The sequence below is a fragment of the Thunnus maccoyii genome, chromosome 10 (assembly GCF_910596095.1).
Source record: "Thunnus maccoyii chromosome 10, fThuMac1.1, whole genome shotgun sequence".
NCBI classification, from domain to species: Eukaryota; Metazoa; Chordata; class Actinopteri; order Scombriformes; family Scombridae; genus Thunnus; species Thunnus maccoyii.
In genome coordinates, this window is record NC_056542.1 from 10,225,103 (window position 1) to 10,242,468 (window position 17,366).

The 17,366-nt window shown below is 38.7% G+C and overlaps 1 protein-coding gene across 1 annotated transcript; it reads left to right on the plus strand.

Moving 5' to 3' along the window:
- The first annotated feature begins 10,879 nt into the window (after positions 1–10,879).
- On the plus strand, positions 10,880–14,063 carry LOC121904902 (uncharacterized protein C1orf232). The gene is made up of 4 exons (XM_042422697.1): positions 10,880–10,960; positions 12,139–12,216; positions 12,527–12,633; positions 13,633–14,063. Exons 1-4 carry the CDS (start codon positions 10,880–10,882, stop codon positions 13,997–13,999), a joined length of 633 nt encoding a protein of 210 aa, XP_042278631.1. The 3' UTR covers positions 14,000–14,063.
- Positions 14,064–17,366: the final 3,303 nt, after the last annotated feature.

Below are 17,366 nucleotides of genomic sequence, written 5' to 3' on the forward strand. Positions count from 1 at the left end.
AGGCCAGGGCAGGTTAATTTTGGAGTGCATGGTCATCCGAGAGACTCCGTTTTGTAAGAGAGGCTGCTGAGGCACGCGTTGCTTCATATGGATGTTGATCGTAAACTGTGGGGCTGCATCCAGTTGGAACCACAGGAACAGTCAACACAAGAAAATTTACTGCTTGTAAAATTTGATCTGGATCAAAGCTGCTCCTCATTGGTCAGATGAGCTGTCAGTTAACTGGTCTCTAGGGTCATATGGCTCTGTTGCATAACATGATTCATGGCACTGTCATGTACACTGGTCATCCTTGCTGGCTAACATGCTCACACTCATGTTCATGCACGCAAGCACATGTATTATATGACATTGTTTACTACATGAAGTTTCTCTGACGTTTTTTGTGTCTGTTTTGTGCTGACATTGAGCATGCCCATGTTTATCTAGTGCTACACTGCTCTAGGGCTTTTAAGAGGAGTCAAAAACACAAGGTTTGTATTCTTGTTGTTGAAGATAATTTCTTTCTATGAGCTCATGCATGGGTGTTATTTTTATCATCTTTAATGAATCACATGAGTTTAAACCGTCGATCAGGACCACAAGGAACCGCTTTGATCAAAACCAAAACTCCACCCAGGTGACATTTTGGTGCAGGTACCAAGAAATGTATTTGTTGTATGCACGTTATGTATGTTCTTGACTGAATTCTGCTGCAATCTGTATACATGAAGCCAGGTGTATGTGTGTTCTGCTTGAAAACTTTGTATGTCTAACACATGTGTAGAGCAGCATATTTCTAAACTCTTCTATATATGTGCCTGTATGTGTGTTTACTTCTTGGAGGTGAACTTTAAACTCCTTTTTAGCGAAACAGCAGGCCCACTGTTGGGGAGCTGCCTCCAGCCCTGCAATAAAAATCTGCTTGTAACTGCTCCTCAGCTGGTTTGAACAGGTTATCCTAAAAAAAAAATCCTTACACAAGCACACAGACGAGCATGCAACCACTTATGCAATTTGAGAAAGGTGTTTGGATATGAAGGGCCAACTCTTTGAAAAGAGCTCCTCAGTGTCTTCAGGGTATCTCATGACTGTTTAAGTAAACAAACTGGAGCACAAACATTCCTCTCTAGTACTCTCAAGCATAGATCACCTGTAAACCTGTGTGACCAGTGATTCTCCTTACCAAAATAACCTGTGTGTGTCCTGTTGCCAAAATGTTTCCACCCAGATGCCAGTGCCACATTTCAATTACAGAATTATCCTGGCATGAAGCTTGTGACACCACACTGGTTTCTCTTTTCAGTTATAACTTGGTCAGTAATCCTGGAAAGCAAGAGGACAGTCCTTTTCTATAAACACAAAGTGCAGCTGAGGCTGATGGGAATATCATTTATTTTTGCAGATATTTGGTCATAAACCAAACATTTTGACCTGATGATGGTGCCACATGGAAAGTGAAGGGATCACCGAAGTTGTAAATTCATTCTGTGGGCAACATGAACATCTGTACCAAAGTTCATGGCAATCCATCCACATGGTATTTTACTCAAAACCAAAAATATCAACCTCGTGATGGCACTAGGGGAAATGTTATGGGATCAAAGTCATTAGGGTTAGTGTGACAGTCCATCAATAGTTGTTGAGGTATTTCACTTGGGACCAAAGTGGTGGACTGACTCACCGACAATGCTATCCCTACTTTTTGTAAACAAGAAAATGGTTGCTGTTGATGTCATTGAGTGGTGTGCTATTTCACCTTATTCTTCTACATTTCATATTCAATCATAATACACATATAACAGTCTATGTAGTATGACCACACAAGTGAATGGAAGAAATGGCTGCATGGACTCAGTCAACAGTAAAGTACATGTAATTATAGTTCATGTGCAGCATAATAAAACATGCAAAACCGCCTCCATAGTCCTTGAATTGAGGATATCACTGCATGAGTTCACAACCTCAGCAACAACAGCAATAGATTTGAAGCATAATAAACTGTAGGTACACAGGTTTCAACGTTATTATTGTGTCTGTACATTACTGTATGAATGTTGATTGGTTGGTTGAATGTTGTCTAATAATTTGGCGTACTATCCAGCCTCAAGTTTTTGACTTTTTGGCCTGGCTAAAAGCAGAATCCTGATCAATTTGTCATATGTGTTTTCTAATCAGTATGCTAATCGGTTTCTTCTTGAATCAAGACATATAAAGAGGGAAAAGACACATTCAGAAACAAATGTATTTTTTCCTCCTTCTGTGGGTCAATTATGTAAAATGTTGGAGCAATTTCCTGTCCTACTGCTGACATTAACTGAAACTCATGAAACAGAAGAATGTTTGACAAATTCCAAGGTTTAATCTGATCTAAACTCCAACATGGAAACAGGTTTGCTTAACTGATTTGAATTGGTCATTGGACTCATCATCCATCCTTTCGCTGCTGATGAAAGGGCGATTGAATCATCTGTCTTTTAGACCTCAGTGTCTGCAGGTAGTCACTTGAATGCTTCACTGTTTACTGACAGATCAACCTTTCAGCAGGGCCTTTAGTAGGCCATGGGTGAGAAGAAGTTTTATTTGTGCGTGTGTGTTCAAAGAAAACACAGAGGTCAGGACTTAAGAAACTCAGTCAACCTGCGGCTCACATCAAAAACTTGAGTGATGCTGGTGGATGGACTGTGTTAACTGGTAATTCACGGTAACTGGAGTAATGTGAGCATGTAAACTGTATATGAACAGCTTGGCTCACTGGGGTCTAGTTTGGCCAATTCATTCTTAATAAAACAAAGAGTATACATCATAGCTTCCCTGGGGTTTACACATGTGGGAAAACCTTCCAGCATACCCCGGGGCAACAGAATTATGGATATAGGTGTGGTTTTATTTGTATTTCTGCATTGTTATCTGTGTCATTGTGTTCAACATTATGCTGCGCAATGTCGAACCTCTTTTCACACCTCTATTATTATTATACAATTAGTTATTATGAGTGATTAGACTACAAGTGATGTGTTGATAGTTAGCAACGTTCCTCCCCAAGTGAGTGTACAAATAGGCCTGTTGCAATGCTGATTTGAGGAGTCTATGACAACACAATGAGATGATATGTGAGACGAAATACTGCAAAAAGGCACATATTCAAAGCCTTACACCCCACATTTATCAGCTGAGATCTACAAGTGTGTGTGTGTGTGCACAAATGAAAAAGGTTGTGACTAATAACCTTGAGAGTCCAGAGGAAAAACAACACCAATGAAAGCCTGTTTTGGGAGGTAAGATGAGCTGTGAATGGGCATTTTATTGTGTGTTACACAATAGTTGGCACGATGGGAAGCAACTGTGCTGAAACTCAAACGTCTGCAGGGCCTCATAAAACATGAGAGGAACATAGAAGGAAATGCGTGCAACCAGTGGTGTTCATGCAATGGCTGCGTTACATAACAGCTTGTTTTTTTAAACATGCATGTGTGTATACAAGGGTACAAATATGAATGCACTCATGGGTGTATGCAAACACAAATACACACTAATACAAATGGACCTGTGTTCTCCAATGGTGCTAGTCTGACATTTTTTAGAAGTCATTTGTCCATTTTGCCTTTTGCAGGTGACCGATAAGTCTTCATAAAGCTGTATACTGCAGCACAATAAGGTGATCGACAACATAATGAGTAAGAAATCTCTGTTTATACAATGTAAATGTACATATTTGATAGTCAGATTTGTTTATGGAGAAAAAATGTGACTTGAGAAACAGACAGAGAAGATGTAGGAGTAAGTCTGTGTCGATGTTTTCCTTCATTTTTTTAATCTCATTTTGATTTTTTCAGTGAGACTATTCTTTGTTGTTTGGATTGACACACTTCGCCACACTTTACCATTAAGCCACATGATGTATGTAATTTACATTTGTTTCTACATTTGTATAAGCAAATATTTTGCATGTGGTTCAACTCCCACTTGACTTGTCATGAGACATGACATAGTTTCAGCAAACAAAAATTAAGATAAACTGTGGATGATTTGAGTTGGTCTGACAGAGATTATGATCCTAATCCTACTGTGGGGAATATTTCTCTGCAGAACTTCTTTATGCCCCAATACATCATTTTTTTTCATGCACCTCCTTTCGATTAATGCTTGATCAAGACAGAATTTATACAATAGAACAGTGGTGCTAAATATAAGTCTGAGGAGTTGCGAGGAAAGAAGAAAAATTCTGCTACTCAAATTTACTTTTTGTTTCTGAATCCAATCTTTACTCCTTGTGTTATATTGTAAACTTTAACCTCTTCTCTTCAGGCCTCTAACAGTAAATCAGATTAAACACTCTCAGATATACAGTACAGTATTGAGCCTGTGAAGAGAAGGTAGCAAACATTTCTTAATTTTAAAAGAATAGTTCAAAATTGGTGGAAATTTCTTGCAGAGAGTTGCAAAGATCAGCACTGCTGTCATGTCTGTCCATTAAAAATGATGCAACTTAAAACCACAAGTTGTTTTTTCACATTGTTTTTTCACATGGATTAAAGAAATGGGATATCTTGTTAATCAGTGAGCTTTAGAGGTGCTGGCAGACTGATTTTGTTACAGTTGGACAGCGCCAGGCTGGCTGTTTCCTCCTGTTTCCAGGCTTTACGCAAAGCTAAGCTAACCAGCTTCTGGCTGCAGCTTCATATTTACCGCGCAGACAAAGATCTTTTCATCTAACTCTCAGCAAGTGAATGAGGATATTTATCAGAATGTCAAACAAGTTATTTAATGTGGTCTGTTGCATCAACCAAAGGACAAACTGTACATATACAGTAAAGCAGGCCAAGCAGCTGATCGACCATATCTGAGCTAATGACCTGTATACTGTAATGTCACTACATCATCAAAATGATCAATCAGCTTTTGGATGAGAGTGACTGTCAGATTTATACAACTTGAAATTTCCAGTCACATTTGCTTTAACCTTTATTTCAGTCAGGTATTCCTTCAGTGTAAATAGAGCAAAGGGCAACAGGGTCCATGTCGCACCCCTTTACCCATTCAGCACATGGCTCATACTGTGTTTGAGGATCAGCCAATTTTCATCTTCCCAGGGTGGCTCTGCCTTTACATCCAGATCTATTTTGGTGTGGAAAAATTCTGTCCAGTTAGCATTCACACATGCATGATCATTTTAATCTCTCCCCAGGGCCACACACATACAGAACACACACTGCTGGAATTTCACCGTCCAATCCAAGCTGCCACAGGAGGCTCAACAACAGACTCTTAAATGGATGAGTGTTACATGGACACCAGCGGATATGAGCATGTGGGCTTGGGGTGACAAGATACTGTAGAGGGGGAGCTGAGGAGAAGGACGAGCACAGATGTGAGGTGCTGCCTGCCGCAAAGGTCCTAGACTCCAAATTAGCAAAGAGTGTAATGTGTTATGTCAGAGGATCATCTGGTTCACCTGCACTGACCTATGGATGTTTATAGAGTTCCTATAGTGCACGTTCACTACACTCAGATTAGGGTTTAGGGTATAGAACACTATAGCATCCCAAGTAACACATTTGTATTGATGGATATAACTATGCACATTTATTTAAGTAGCACACGACAACACAACAATGATATAGTTTTGAGCTACTTGTATTTCCATTTTATGCTACTTTACTTCGACTCCACTACAGTTGAGAGGGAAATATTGTACTTGTATTATTTACTCTACTACATTTATTTGACAGCAATAATTATTAGTTACGTTGGAGAGTTAGTTTACACACAAAATATGCTGAATTTTTATTAATTAAATTACCCAACAGCATGTATAGAAGTTAGAATAAGCTCCACAAATCCTGCTTGCACATACTGTAAACACATCAGTAAAATATTCCAGTAATATGATGTAAAAAGACACTCACAGGAGAGATTTTTCTGCACAGGGAGTACTTATACTTTTGATACTTGAAGTATATTTTGCTGGCAATACTTATATGCTTTTTCTCATGTAAAATATTGAATGCAGGACTTGTACCTTCTTGTAATAGAGTATTTTTACACTGTTGTATTGCTAATTTGACATTTTACTTAAGGATCTGAATACTTATCCCACCACATACGATAGGTTTCTTTTGAGAGTGTAAGTTTTCATATCAAAATCTTGTATTCTTTCGGTGTGCAAATACTTAAAGATGTGTAGGATTTAGTGCCATCAAGCAGTGAGGTTGCAGATTGCAACCAACTGACGCTGATGTCATCCCTATAAGGACACAGAGCTAATGGGAGCTATAAAACTCAGTTCAATGAATGATGAATTGTATCCTTTCAAGACTCGTGATAATATGTTCTGGTTTATTTAATGACATGCCTCTGGTTATTTTTGTGGCTTCTGGTCTAGATTCAATGGTGAGGAGAATCTGTCCATGTGACAGGTCAGCGAAGACTACCATCCTTCCCCTCCAACAGCAACCCCACATAGTGCTTCACTCTGTGCTGGTGGGAAGTCTGCCTCGACAAAAGAGGTTGAATTGATTTGCTGCAGCCTTCTTGTGTGGGACACATCCCTTTGTCCATCGGATTAGCTTTCACTTGGCCAAAATCTTTATTATTTCTGTTGGTAATGATATCCTCGGCATGGAAAATACAAGTCAAATGTATGAAAACACATGAAAAGTATGAAAATATGAAACTGAATCTTCTCAAAATGACACCGCTCATGTGCTTTTGCATTTAAGATGTAATATAGTTTGGAAGATAATGCAGACTTTCTTCAGAAAGGGCTCAGCTGTTGTTGATCCCACAGGTGACTTTGAACATGTTGACAATGTGGCATCTCTGCATGTGTAGGATAAACAGTGATGGAGTAACGTACATGTACACTGTGTTCTGTACATTATGTTCCACAGCTCACCAGCTCACCACTGGAGCACTGGATTGTTTAACTGTCGCCTCCTAGTGGTCAAAAAAAGAAGGCAAGGGCAATAACACAATACTAAAAAAGGTTGCATCCCTTGCATAGGATGCACTGCCCTGGGTATACACACACATATAGAGACTCAGGCACCCCACAGGCATGAGCAAAAGTAACTGTATCGCATTTGGTTCAGATCAGCGGTAGAAAAGGAGGATTTTTTAAATTTCTGCAGAAGCAAGCATCTTGGTTGTCATGAAACCAATCCCAGATTTGTTTTTTTTTTTGTCTTACCAGGTGTTGCATGCAGAGACAGCACTGTCAGCAATCAATTGCAATCAAAACCATCTTCAGCTAATATTCATAGAACAAGTGACTTTAATGTGTAAGGAGACAACTCTCCACCGCTGCCAGCTTCTGTGGATGGCAACAAGCTGAAAGGCAAACATGCAAGCACTCAAGGAAACACTCAAACACAAATGGTTTTCTCGTGTACAGAGAATATGATGATACAAACAAATGTATTGACCCACATTCACAGAGACCTTTGGACAGGAAGAAATCAAACAATGACGCATCTTGGCCAAATATTGTAAAACAGAATGGCTGACTGTTCGACAGAGGACAATACAATGATGGTCGTAATGTTGATAATTTGTGTTTGTGAAGGTTGTCAAGAAACATAAAATCAAACTTATTGATCACAATTTTGAGACTTTAAACTGCCAAATAATGAAGCCTCTTCCTTTTTTGTAGCTTTGAATTTCCTAAAAAGAACCTCTGACTGCTATCATGACACTTTTACTTAAACATTTTTAATTAAATGTTTGCTAATTATGTATTTACTGTTGTATTTTGTCTTTCATTACTAAAATGATGCGGAAAAAAACCCTCATTACTTTATACAAGCATCAGAAGATTGTTATGTGATGATAAATTATATTAATAATCATGGCACATTTAAAATAAAGGCAATTTTTGCTTCTTCATTATGTCCAAAACCAGATGTTCAACATTGTGAAGGACTCTTGAGCCACCTGATGGTGATTTGAGGCAATGACCTGCAGCAGTATGTGACAGTATTTATTACACAGTATTTGATTTTAATCTGGAAAACAACTTATCAGTAATAAATAAGCAAATGAATATAAGAAATCATTGAAACAAAATCCAGGAAAGAAGAGGATATATGGAGGATTCACTGATACACTGTCTATATTTAAGCTCTGAATTTGCCAATTAGTGAGTTTATAGCGAAGGATACTTCTGCCAATTATTAATTTAAATGATCACAATGGGCATGATAGTATAAACAAAGAGGAAGTGGCAGCGTCAAGGTTAGAGACGGCAGTCTGTGATCAGAAGAAAATTGTTTTTTTTGCAGACTTTGATTGGAGAATATGAGCAAGGTGTGTGCATAACAAGAAAATTAGATACTTAGAAATTAATTAATGAGTACGTAGTGGAATAATCCAAAAAACTTCAATGTTTTTTTGTTCCAGTCTCCAGTTCCACTCTGATATTATATATATATATTATGTGGTCAGGAAAATAACACCATTTCTCGACATAATGTATTGTACTACATCTATCTATACCTTGTATCTCTAGAGTTTTTGCATCCTTGCTGTATTTTTATCTGAACTTATGGACTTATGGCCATGAATTATCTCCTTTAGCACAGCATCCATGGTCTACAACCCCCCCCCCCCCCCCCCCCCCACCCCCACCCCCCCACACACACACACACACACACACCCGTCATCTTCTCTTGTGTGCATGTGTATGTATTTAAATTGGAATGTAATGTTGATGTTATACTCATATGGGCATGTTGATGTTATACTCATATGGGCACTGTGCAACTGCAAAACAAAGTAATTAGGCTTATTGTCCTCACAATTGTTGCACCATGTATCATCATCATGTCATTCTTGACCTTGGAAATAACAGTTTGACAAAAAAAAAATCTTGTCTTACATGGTTAAGATAGGCCATAAGATGTAGCTAAAATCTCCAGAAAACACAAATGTGTGCCATGTGTACCATGTTCCTCTCTCTCATGTATCTTTACTGATGTTAAATGCACACTATTTGGATTCCAGGAAGAATTTGGCCTCTCAAAGTTGATTTCAGGATTTCTGCAGGTTAGGCAGCTTAGTAAACTGTGATCTCTAGTGAGAGGTTTGATAATAATATGTAAATACAGATATCCAGAGTGAGTGAGACAGTGACATGTGTCAACCTCATCTCATCGTGACCTCATTGTGTATTAACGGATATTTCCGATGCAAAAGTCCTGTATGATTTCCTGCTCTAAACCTTCATACGTGTGCTCTTTTATTTTTGTAATGAAATCTCCACTGGTGCACTGTTTTTATTATTCAAAAGTTGTATTACATAATCCTTAAAACAAAGACATGTAGGTCAGTAAAGAGGCCATGCTGCGTCCATAACAATCCACTGCCTTTGTTGTGTTAATTCTGGTGAAACTTGGGCGTGTCCTTTGCAATCTGAAACCTGATGTGCTCCAAATACAACCAAACTGGCTGCTCTTCAAATAACCAACATCCATCAGTATGTGTGTATAAACATGAAACTAACCCTTGTCCATAGAACTGCATTCATAATTCCTGTTGATCTTATGGATTTGCACAATCTTACAGCTTCATTACTGTCTAATTCTGTATGGTAATCAAAACCAGAAGCAGGAGAGCTCAGATCAGATTTCTCTGCTGTATAATCAAGATTATCATCAAGGCTTGACATACAGTAAATGTATACCAAATGGACAATTGTTATAGTCAACATATAGTTTTGGGGGGGGGGGGTTGCCATGCAGTTATCGTTGCTGCAATAAAAGAGATAACTGAGACGTATTTAGTTACCATTACATTTATTTCTCAGATATTAGCATATGTGTCTAAACACTGTATATTTCTGTAGTGGGTTGTTTTGTTGTGGGTGGCTGTTGAAACCCAATCAGTCATCAAAGCTTTATATATCTCCCTTTATCTACACGACACTCGCCAGCCCTCTCAGGTTGCCAAGCGACCAGTCACAAAAAACCTTGCGGTGTTCATGAATCTGATTAATGTTTTGACTGATATGCTGGGACAACCAATGAGAGCAGAGGGGAGGACTGCAAGGAAGTGGCCAGGTAACAGTGGAAGATAAGTGTGGTGAGATGGTATAAAAGTGTGTTTGCATAAATAAATTGCAGGTATGAACGTGTACAGAATAAATTTATGGGAAACTACAGGTCAGATTACAAGAGATTAATGCATTTTTTTTCTTCTTCTTCTTTATTATTAAGAAGAGTTAAGAGCAAACTTTGATTGAAACATGATGAACACATGAACTTGCTCAAGGCACTGAGCTGCTGTAGTTTTAAAATCATCCAAATAAGCTTTCATTCTACATTATAAACAGGACCATACTGTGCATGTGTGTGTACTTGTGTGAGTGTGCGTGCATATGCATCAGGGTTACAGGAGCCAGTTTACCAACGCTGGCAGACAATGGACCTAGCTGGCTCTGGAAAAGAGACTCTCTGAAATATGCATGAGGAAATCCACACCTGTTTCCAGGTAACCAAGGCAGGGATTCTGAACCGTGACGCCGGTTGTGTGCATGTGTGTGTGTGTGTGTGTGTGTGTGTTAGTGTGTGCAACTGTGTGGGCGCATGCACAGCACAGCTTCCCAGCTTTACCTGTTCAGACACTCTGTGGGGACGAAAGCAGCTGTCAACCCTGTTGGTTTGATGAGACGAGACATAATCTGACCAGGAGAAGCAGTATGAAACAGCGCGGGCCTCGCTGCTGAACAAGTTCCCCGCGCTTTGTTTCTGTCTAAGACCTGCTGAGAACTTTATGCATGGACACAGGTCAAAGTTGGCCCAACTGAGATAGCTGAAGCTGGAAGTGGAGACTTTGGTGGAGGGTGGACCATAAAGGCATAGAGAGGTCTTCACAGGACTATTGAGCATCTATTTGTGCAAGAATGAATCCTGTGTGGAAGGTTTATAAGAGCAAAGTGATGAAGACTCTTAATCCTGAGTATGAGGAGGACACTGCTGAAGAGGTACAGAAACATAACTTTTTCCTGTCTTACTCCACCTGCGCTCCTCTTAGTGATTTGTGTACATATGGAAAACTATCAGAGAGTTGATGTGGCTGTTGGCATTGAAGTCAGAAAGTCATCAGGTTTTGTTTTGCTGATCATTTCTTATTCATTGCAGGGAAGAGGAGCTTGATATTCAGGCTGTTTTCTGTGCAAAGGGAACTTAAAGGCTGATGTTAGGCCTTAACAATGCTTCCTCTTGTGCATTTATATATTATATGTATGGCATTGTTTATTACTGGCATACAGCTCCACCGTGAACTCTTCTCTTTCCAGCGTCACAAATGGAGTCCACTAGCAGATATGAGATGTTTTCACAGCACCAAAAAAGCAACTTGTAATGGAAGTACTGTACATGAAAGCTATGCAACGAGCATTATACAATTGCTTCATGGTCTTATTGCAACACCTGCACTCCATCCAGGGTTTGGTACCAGTGAAACAGACAGTGTTGCGTTGACCCACATCTCTAGAGTGCTGAGAAACTGGATCCTGCACGGGAGCTGAACAAACGGATTAGTTGGCATTCCACTGACTGACTGACAAGGGGGGGGGGGGATGAGACAGATAGCCAGGGCCGCGGGGTGTACTCACCGAGCCAGCCAACAGCTTCAAACTGCGATCTCTCACAATGCCAGGGATGACAGGGAATACTGTGTATGTGTGTGTGTTTGCAGAGATAGTTTCCATTTAAATGGATGTGCAGAGTTGTTATCACTGCTATTTGAGTGGACGTTGCTCCACATGCCCTTGTGAAATCTGAGACAACTAAAGTGAATCACTATGATCTTTCTTCATGTCAGAACATGCACTGATGTGAAAACCAAAAAAATATGGAAACAATCCGAAAACTGGAATGATAAGTTTCCAAGAAAAAGAAAACTGCCAATAATTTAGGCTCAAGAAATCAACTCTATATCTAGTTGATGATCTTTTTTTGTGTATATTAGTCTCCTTAGGTGTTTTCATGTTGACATTGTTGTAGTACCCACTATATGCACTAGATGGCATCCTATGTGCACCAATCCTGTGCATCTGTATTAACATTATGTTGTGACAGTACGTTGTGAATAAATTGTGTACATTTCTGCATGCACAGGTTAAATATATGCATGTTGTCTTTTGTTTTGCTGTTGCAGGTCTGTGAGATGGAGAATGATATGAGTCCAGTGCAAGAAGATGAGGGACCCAATGCCGTCTCCCAGTTGGCCAGGAAAGTACGTGGGTTGATTTTTGGGATATTATATTTCTAAAATTAAGAAAATACTTTAAGAATGTGAGTGAACCCTAAAAAACACAGGCTTCACACAGACAAATGCAGTTTATAAAATGGCCGCATAGCTGCTAACTAAATTCACTGTATGTAACAACTACACTGTGACACAAGAAAGAATATAATAGTAAATGCTAAGAGGTCTTCCTCTATAAGTATCACAGAGATCTATGCTCAGCTGAGGCTCTAAAAGCCTCCAAATCTGCACCTACTTTGACCTTTGACCCTGTGTGTGTGGTTGGTTGTGTGTCCAGATGCAGGGGGCTGGAACTAAAAGCTGGAACAGGCTATCAGCTCTCTTCAACAAAGACGATGAACACCAGCTTCTAGAGGAGACTGAGAGCCCGCCAGTCGCTGACCAGTGAGTTGAAATCTGTCTCTTGTGTTGACATCTGTCCGCCCTGCACTTATCACCATCTGTAAGGTTTGTGTAGGTGAAAACAAGACTATGAGGTGTCTTTGAAGTCTCTGCATGAAGTATTTGTTCTGAGAGCTCTTTTCTGCAATTATGACAGAGATCAGAGTGGAGTTTAATTATCAACCCCAATCCAGTTACGCAACACTTCAAGGAGGCTGAAATAAACGTGTAGTTAAGTTAAACTTAAGTGGGAAGAGTTAGCTAACTGACAACTTGTCTCGACCTGAAATAACCTAGAATAAAGATCTCTGATTAAAATGTAGATTAAAATATGAATTACAAAGACTTAATATCCCAGTTACCCTGTGATTTGGTGATTCGCTGGACAAAAGACATCTAAATGTCAAGGTTAAAACTGGGCTGAATTTGGTGTAGAGATTAAAGATTTTTAGACATCTAAGTTACATATCATCATTATTTCAACAACACTGAAATGGTTCTATAATGTGAAACAGATGCTAAACACACATTGAAATAGTCACTGAAATGCTGTTGGAACAACTGTTATTATATGTAAGAAAGTCCTCCAAAAAATTGTAAATTTTCAACCAAGTTTTATCTCATTTTAATTGAAATACTTCACTATACTACACTAAATGCTAGATGCTTACTGGGATTGGTTTATGACCTTGGCATCTACGAGGCTGCTAGTAGTACTATTTCTTTTATCACCCCTTGCCTTTTTTTTTTTTACTGTGGTCAAACCCTCTTTCTAACCAATCTGTCTGCCAGCTGAGCTTTGGTGTTTCTGTCCTCAGTGCAGCTCTCTCTCCAAGAAATGTTGAACTAAAAATGTTTTGAACCTCAGCCTGGTAGAGTGTAGAGAGTTCAGCACTAGAATAAAATCTAAGATCAGAAGCCTTAAACCCTTCAAAGCCAAAACCACCACTTGTATTTGATTTTCTTTCATATCTAACCCCTCTACTTTCTCTGAATTCCCAGTCCACTTGCAGTAAAGCCGGAGGAGCCTCCACGACCCGCTAGGCGCACAGCATTCTGGGAAAGCTTTGCAGCCAACTGGGCTGCCAAGAAGCAGGCAGAGGCGGCAGCTGCTGCTGCCTCTGCTGCAAATGAGGCGACTGCAGGGCAGGGTGAGGAAGGGGTGATAGCGGCCGGAGGGGAGGAAAGGCAGGATGGGCAGATTACAGAGGGAGAGGAGAGTGAAGGAGGAGGAGGAGGGAGCAGCAACAACAGCTTCTCCAAATACGTCTCACTGGGAGGAGGGAGCGAAGACGCTTCCTTCAAGTGGAACTTTGTCACCAACAAGTTGGCAGACCTGAAGTCCAAGAGTATGACCAAGACCAACTAGCTGCCTGTGAAGAAGGAATCAGGAGAATATAAACAATATGTGGCTGTGTGGGATGAGGATGATATAGGGGAAGTTTAGGAGGAAGGTATATTTTACATAGGAAGAGGGTGTACTGTAACTAAACTGGGCAGGTGTTGTAGAAGTCCCTTTTTATTGCATTCTCTATTATTAAAGTTTTGCTCCATCTCACCACATCACAAGGTACAGTCTTGATGTTGGTTGAGAAACACTATAAAAAATTACATTATTCCAGAGTTTTTAACTTTTTCTTGCCCATGTGTAGGTCCCAACAATTTTAGGACGCCAAAAAAAAAGAGAAATGTTATAAACTGCACTTTTAAGAGCAAATAATATAAAATAAATACCAATACATTTGGGACTCTCTCAAATAATGTCAGTTAGCTAGGTTAGTGTAATCAGATAAACTCTGAAATGCATATGCATAAATAGATAAAACAACATTTAAGAAAGTGAAGTTTATTTAATCATCTGCCCTCCTAAAACTGTTAATGCTACATTTTAATTTACACATTTACACATTACTGAAGTCTTTACAAGCTAAGACATTCCAAAAGTTTTAATGGTGCAACCTGATTTAGTAAATCACTAGTTTGAAACTAGCTAGCACTTACTAAGAATTTAGTAAAGATTTTACACACAAAACTAATGATGGACTTACAAATAGCTGTTGCAACCCAATCCTGGACACAAGGTTAAAATACTCTGGAATAAAGGCTACTAACAAGTGGCTTTATAGTTTATTGTACACTGTTAAAGACAAAAAAGTGTCTTCAGTTGTAGGATTGCGTCACAAAGGGGACTTTTAAAATTGTTTGCACTAAAAGGGAATTAGGCTAATTGATGAAACTAAGGTGCACACAGAACTAATAGTTGGCTTTTAACCATCTTGAGACACAGCTTGTAGTCAACAGGGTAACTAGTAACCTCTCTTGTAGAGGTAAATATAACAGAATCATTATTTTACCCAGTGTTGAACTTGGTATGCACAATCTTATTTCTTAGGGCTGTACTGACTCACCAAAAGTGCTTCTTAAACCACAAAAAGGGGCCTTTACATCTGCCAGAAAACTTGATCTAATCTGTAGTTTTGCGAAAACTGGATTAAGAGATTAAAGACAGTGATATGTGGATTAGTTGAGGATTATCTCACTTAACCTGTTCAGAGGGCAGGGGATTTGAGATTTGGCAGTGCGACATGTTTATTACATAATATTCTGTAAGAATTTACTAAATACTTTCGTTTTTTCCTCAGACATCAGGAATGGGAAATGTTCTACACAATTATATCAAATGTGTAAATCATGAATGTGTGTGTGGTAAAATAACGTCAGGTACACTGACGCGACGACTTAATCAACTTGAATTTTGCGATTGTGACTGAGACTGAAATGTGCAAAGTGTGAATTCTCAACATTACTAATTTTGTGACATGGAAAAATGCGGCTTTGAATATTAATTTCTCTCTTTTTTGGTTGTGTCTTGTATGTTGTATTGTGTTGTTTTGTTTTCTGGTATCCTATAATAAAGACTATTGCACTAAGTTTTGACAAAGGACGAACGAATGAAGGTAATTTTCTTTCTTCAGCCAAACAGGATAAAATTAAATATAATCGTCTTTCCTCAAAAACTGGTAGAAAAATTAAACCCTTTTACAAGACAGAACAAGACAGTTTAATGCTCCTACAATACAAATTAAGTTGTAAGTTTTTCAGACAGTATTGTAAGTCTTGAGCTCTCTCCAGAGGGATTTGGTGCAGCAGTATTAACAGAGGATTGGTGATATAAAATGGATGATGTATGATTGATTAAGATTTACAGGTAAGTCACAATACAATCAATGTCAGGGACAGTGATACAGATAAAATGGACCATATAGGTCTGATCACAACTCAATGATTGACCAACAGTCTGTTATATAAGCTTTAGACCATCAGGCATGTGTTATGTTATACAATAAACAGTAAATAGATTATCTGATTATTGATCTGTTTTTTATTTTTCTCAAATTATAAAGAGGACACAACAACTATAACAAACATAATATACCAGGATGACAACAGGACAACAGGATGAACCAATAAGACTTTTTAATTAATTAGTGTGTTTCAAGAGGGAAAAGCATTATGACTGCTTAGTGTGATGTATGGACTTTTTAGTGCTACAGATAGTCGCACTCATCCTACAATACAATAGAATGAAATGCTTTAGTTACAGCTTTTTAAATGTTAAATTCATTGTAAACTATTTGCTTTGTTGCTCTTAATATTTATCGCATAATATTTCAGAAACATGGATGAGTTTGTCCTTTGTTTTTAAATCCTTTTCATGAACAGCATCAACAGTGAACAGTGTTTCATATTTTCATTTTCAAACAGTTTGTTTGGTTTGTTTCAAAAGGGCAGTATCTCACATTTCAATAAAACATCTTTGAAATTAAATAAATTATCAGGGCTGTATGTTATGCGTCCCTTCTACTGACTGTCTCTTAGTTTTTCTCAGTTTTCTTCGATATGTTCCCAAAGCATTTGACAGACAAATAGTGCACCTGAGTGAGTGAGAGTAGAGTAAGACCATCTTCTTTAAGACAGTTATGTTGAAACTACTGACTTTTATTTAGGTTGCGGATTTCTGATTTTTGTGTTTTAGTTTGTGATTATTTTGCCAGTTCAATTGTCCACTACCATTTTATCTGAGTTGTACATTTCTATTTAAAATTTAAATAAAATATTTGGGAAAAATTCATGCTTGAATTTTATCTGTATCCAGTCTTTGGTTCCTCCTACCAGCAGGGGGAGCCCTTCACCAATTGACTGTAAAACACTTGTATCCATTATTTCACTATATGTTTTACTGCCCTCCTCTCTATCAAACTCAAACTCATCCTTTATAAAAATACAGTTAAATTCCCTGTCTTTACTTTAAAATACCTCTCTCTGATCCTCCTCTTTTATTTCCTGTTTTTTTTACCCTGATCTACACACATTTCCTCTCACTGTGCCATGCTTCCTCAGGTACAATACTGTTTCCTCTTCACTTTAGGGGCCTTTGTTGATGTTTCCATTTGAATTTGACAACACCCCCTAATAAAAGGTAAAGATTACGTGAGCAAATGCACCCAAAGCTCAGGTTCATGCTTTTTTTAGCTGACCAAACCCCCCATTAGTTCCATGTCTTTCCAGTGTCAGTCAGATTTCAGGCTGTCATCATTAATCCTCTCAAAGTCGGTGAGTCTCAGTAGGTCTGTCCAGACTTCCACAGTTGTCAGCCTCAGTTTGAGTCTGAACATATCTTTCCCCACTCACACACATTGACATGCTCAGCTTTTTTTGGACATATTTATGTAACT

Excerpts from the sequence above, each read along its gene's own strand:
- LOC121904902 (XM_042422697.1), top strand. The coding sequence starts at position 10,880 with ATGAATCCTGTGTGGAAGGTTTATAAGAGCAAAGTGATGAAGACTCTT. Across the intron at positions 10,961-12,138 it reads AGGAGGACACTGCTGAAGAG|GTCTGTGAGATGGAGAATGA; the intron begins GTACAGAAACAT and ends TTGCTGTTGCAG. Across the intron at positions 12,634-13,632 it reads AGCCCGCCAGTCGCTGACCA|TCCACTTGCAGTAAAGCCGG; the intron begins GTGAGTTGAAAT and ends CTGAATTCCCAG.